Source organism: Salmo trutta, chromosome 9 (assembly GCF_901001165.1).
Source record: "Salmo trutta chromosome 9, fSalTru1.1, whole genome shotgun sequence".
NCBI lineage: Eukaryota > Metazoa > Chordata > Actinopteri > Salmoniformes > Salmonidae > Salmo > Salmo trutta.
This window is the reverse complement of record NC_042965.1, coordinates 26,016,788-26,020,534: the sequence shown is the minus strand read 5'-3', so window position 1 is coordinate 26,020,534 and position 3,747 is coordinate 26,016,788. Positions and strand designations below refer to the sequence as shown.

The 3,747-nt window shown below is 42.4% G+C and overlaps 1 protein-coding gene across 2 annotated transcripts; it reads left to right on the top strand.

The window, feature by feature from the left end:
* dusp2 (dual specificity phosphatase 2) lies at positions 1–2,914 on the top strand. Of its 2 annotated transcripts, none has more exons than XM_029763285.1 (4): positions 1–663; positions 1,014–1,090; positions 1,257–1,476; positions 1,919–2,914. In XM_029763285.1, the coding sequence occupies exons 1-4, from the start codon at positions 267–269 to the stop codon at positions 2,131–2,133; spliced, it is 909 nt and encodes a 302-aa protein (XP_029619145.1). In that variant the 5' UTR covers positions 1–266; the 3' UTR covers positions 2,134–2,914. The 2 variants fall into 2 exon arrangements, with proteins under 2 accessions (XP_029619145.1, XP_029619144.1); XM_029763284.1 differs by having other exon boundaries at positions 960–1,090.
* The last annotated feature ends 833 nt before the right edge of the window (positions 2,915–3,747 follow it).

Below are 3,747 nucleotides of genomic sequence, written 5' to 3'. Positions count from 1 at the left end.
ATCCCATCTCCAAGAAACAAGAGGTAAAGACAGTTTACTACTGATTTCGAGGTGAATTGTTTATGGAAATAGTCATATTCAGTACTCTCTGGCTGAAGTCAAATTGTTTGAATTAGTTGATCAAGTTTTAAATATATTCTGATCAAGAACAAGTTTGTTTTGACAAACATTTTGTTGCTTTTAGGCTAGTCTATAACTTTCCACAGGAGAAACAAATCAAAGCGTCAATTTTTTTACCTGTTTATTTTTGGGACCAGAACTAAATAATGTGTTCAAGCAGCGAACCTCTGGAGATAACTGGTATTGAGTTGGCCCACATCCTCAGAACTCCCCGGGACCAGTTCGCCTCAGGAGGCTGTGTACTGCTGGACTGTCGGCCTTTCCTTGCCTTTTCCAGGACTCACATCTCTGAGTCCCGCAATGTCAACTGGAACTCGATGCTCCGGCGTCGGTCCAAGAGCTCCGTTGTTTGTTTGGAGTGGTTGGTCGCGGACAAGGATCTCCTTGGTCAGCTGTGCAGGGGGGATTTCTCGCCAATGGTGGTGCTTGATAAGAGTAGCCTTTCTATGGCCGAACTGAAAGGGGAAAGCTTGGCCAGTATGCTGCTGAACGCTCTACAAGCCGATGTCCAATCCAGCTCAGCACAGATCTGCTTTCTACAAGGTGAGATTTACTAGGCTACAAAGAATACAAGTCGACTATTAGATTCATTTTGAATGAAATCAAATGGGCCTATAAAATAGAATAAGAATACCCCAAAAAGTCCAAAGTTGGAGTTGTTAATTAATATTTTTAGGCCAAAATATTATAATAACCATATTATTTTGTTACATACATTTTTTTAAATAATTTCCTCTACGAACCATCATCTAACTAGGTCATGTTCCTATCTGGTACAGAAGAGATAAGGAGTTATGTCATGAGCTGCTGAGTGACATTGTAATGTTTCTCAATGGCAGGTGGCTTTGAGGGGTTCCATGAAGAATATCCAGAAGTCTGTTTCAACTCCCCAGGCCTGCTGGGACACAGCCCTGCAATGATGGACCCGGAGCCAAGCGTGACAGGGCGGAAAACACCACTCTATGATCAGGTGAGAAACTGGGAAAATAACTGAAACGGTTGCATGTGGACATTTGTTCTCAGACATTTGTCCACTACTTTATTTGGTTTGGGATGTTTTTCCTTCATGGATTGAAATCAAAGTCATGTTTTGGTTGGTTATTGTTTTGTTTGGTTGGTTTGTGTTCGATTAACAGGAGGGTCCGGTGGAGCTCCTCCCCTTCCTGTTCCTGGGCAGTGCAGTTCATTCGTCACGGCGCGAAACTCTCACTGCAGCGGGGATCACGGCAGTGCTCAACGTGTCCTCCTCCAGCCCCAACCTATATGAAGAGGACCTAAAATACATGAGACTCACTGTAGAGGACAGCCTGGCTGCAGACATCGCAGCTCGCTTCCCTGAGGCCATCGCCTTCATAGGTCAGTTCTACTACTAGCATCACCTTCTGGGTGTGTCCCAACAAAGGCACCTTATTCTAATTTTGTACGCAGACATTGGTCAGGTTCCCCTGCTCAGATGTTGCAGTCATCCACCAATGGTTGCGTGCCATGTCATCGACTGTGGAGTCGTGCACTAGATTAATATAACATATGATGTGGTAAGCTGATACGTAAAGTATCTATCAAGGCATTGTAAGATCTGGCATGCGTCAGCAACGTCTGAGCAGGGGAACACGACCATTGTCTCCTCTCCTTAATTTGAAAAAGCGGGACAGGTGAAAGATTGCCAATTTCTGGGACATTTCTTTCACATATATCTAGATTGAAGAGACGAGGAAGGAAACCATTTTAGACTATTGAGACTGTGCTAAAACACAGAGCTCAAAGCTAACTACCCTGCTCTGTACCTTCTCTGTTGCAGACTCGGTGAAGGAGAGTGGTGGTCGTGTGCTGGTGCACTGCCAGGCCGGCATCTCTCGCTCGGCCACTATCTGTCTGGCCTACCTCATCCACGCCCGCCGCGTCCGATTGGACGAGGCCTTCGACTTCGTGAAGCAGCGACGCCAGGTCATCTCTCCCAACCTGGCCTTCATGGGACAGCTGCTACAGTTTGAGACCGACGTTCTGTGTCACTGACCCCATCATTAGCCATATATTTATTTATATATATGCTTTGCCACTAACAAGACTCGCAGAGATATATTTCTGAGGAAGACTCAAGAGAAATGTATTGTGTATATATGCACTTCCACTAGGTGGATTAGTCCAAAAAGTTGACTTGGACTGTGATGAATAATGTGTATCGATTTCCCACGTTTTTATGTGTCTCTGCATGGCCACAGCCTCATATAACTGCTCAGAGAAATGTTTACCCACTCTGCCAGTGGCTGGGCTGTATCTGAGAGAAACCCACAGAGACAGTACATGGTGAGAGAAATGTATATATGCTGTACTGCTGGCAGGAGAAATATATGTGTGTGCTATTTGCCTTTTTGGACATTTTGCAAGGGCTGACATAAAGGCCTATACTATGCGGTAAACCCCAGCAAGCTGTTGGGTACCGGAGTAATAACTACTGTCTGTAAAACTAAATGTGAATGATTTTTATCTTGATCAGGTGATTTAATGTATTAAGGGCAATACATCAATGCAATCAATTTCCTAACACCAGTGCAAATCTGAAACAAGCTCATCCTCATCAAATCATAGGTGTTGGCTGTAGCTTGCAGGTCTGCTCTGGGCAAAGGGAAGAAGCCATCTCAATCGTTATGGTGTTTTTATAAAACTTATTTTGAATAATTTTATGATGGTTTTGACAGTATTGTGCCACTGTCGGTTACTGCACTTTATTTGCCAATGTGGAGGCAGATTCCTGCTGTTTTTCACAGATTAAATACTTTATAAACTGGAAAACACATGTTTGTCTATGTATGTTTATATAATGACGCCCTGTATACATACAGAGCCTTCAGAAAATATTCACACCCCTTTACTTTTTCCACATTTTGTGGAGTTACAGCCTGAGATTTTGTCACTGGCATACACACTGTAGGAGCCAAATATGTCAGTGTATATCGGCATGTTTCCAATTCAATGCATTTCTGTTGTATGTGTGTTTGCCGTTAATCCCCTGTCAAGTGTGTGTACCCCCTCTACAGGCCACTGGAGAATACAGTTAAAAGGCATACATGATCCAAGGCCTACTGGGAGTGACTGGAATGGCGGCAGTCTTTTGACCACACCAGACCATGCTTATCATGCTGTTTGTTCCTTTAGTTTATTGATCAGAATTAGTTTTGGTAGAATTCTATGCATTTTTGTATCCAGAAGAACGACAAATAGATGTATTTTTTCAACTTGAATCAAACTCTGGACATTGGATTTTTATGCGTCAAAACTAACATTTCACCCCTCTCCATTGTGGCTAAAGGATTAAAGTGGAAATTATATTGAGACATATTGGACAATTTAGCCGCTACACACACAATACCCCATAATGTCTAAGTGGAATGACGTTTTTATCAATTTCTACTAATAAATTAAATATGAAAAGATAATGTCAAGTCATTGAGCCAATAAGTATTCAACCCACTTTTTTTTTTAAATGTAAAATGTATTTTTATTTCACCTTTATTTAACCAGGTAGGCAAGTTGAGAACAGGTTCTCATTTACACTTGCGACCTGGCCAAGATAAAGCAAAGCAGTTCGACACATACAACACAGAGTTACACATGGAGTAAAACAAACAT

Coding starts and splice junctions, on each gene's coding strand:
- dusp2 (XM_029763284.1), top strand. CDS start 267: ATGTGTTCAAGCAGCGAACCTCTGGAGATAACTGGTATTGAGTTGGCC. Junction 664..959: donor ACAGATCTGCTTTCTACAAG/GTGAGATTTACT, acceptor TCTCAATGGCAG/GTGGCTTTGAGGGGTTCCAT. Junction 1,477..1,918: donor TGAGGCCATCGCCTTCATAG/GTCAGTTCTACT, acceptor TCTCTGTTGCAG/ACTCGGTGAAGGAGAGTGGT.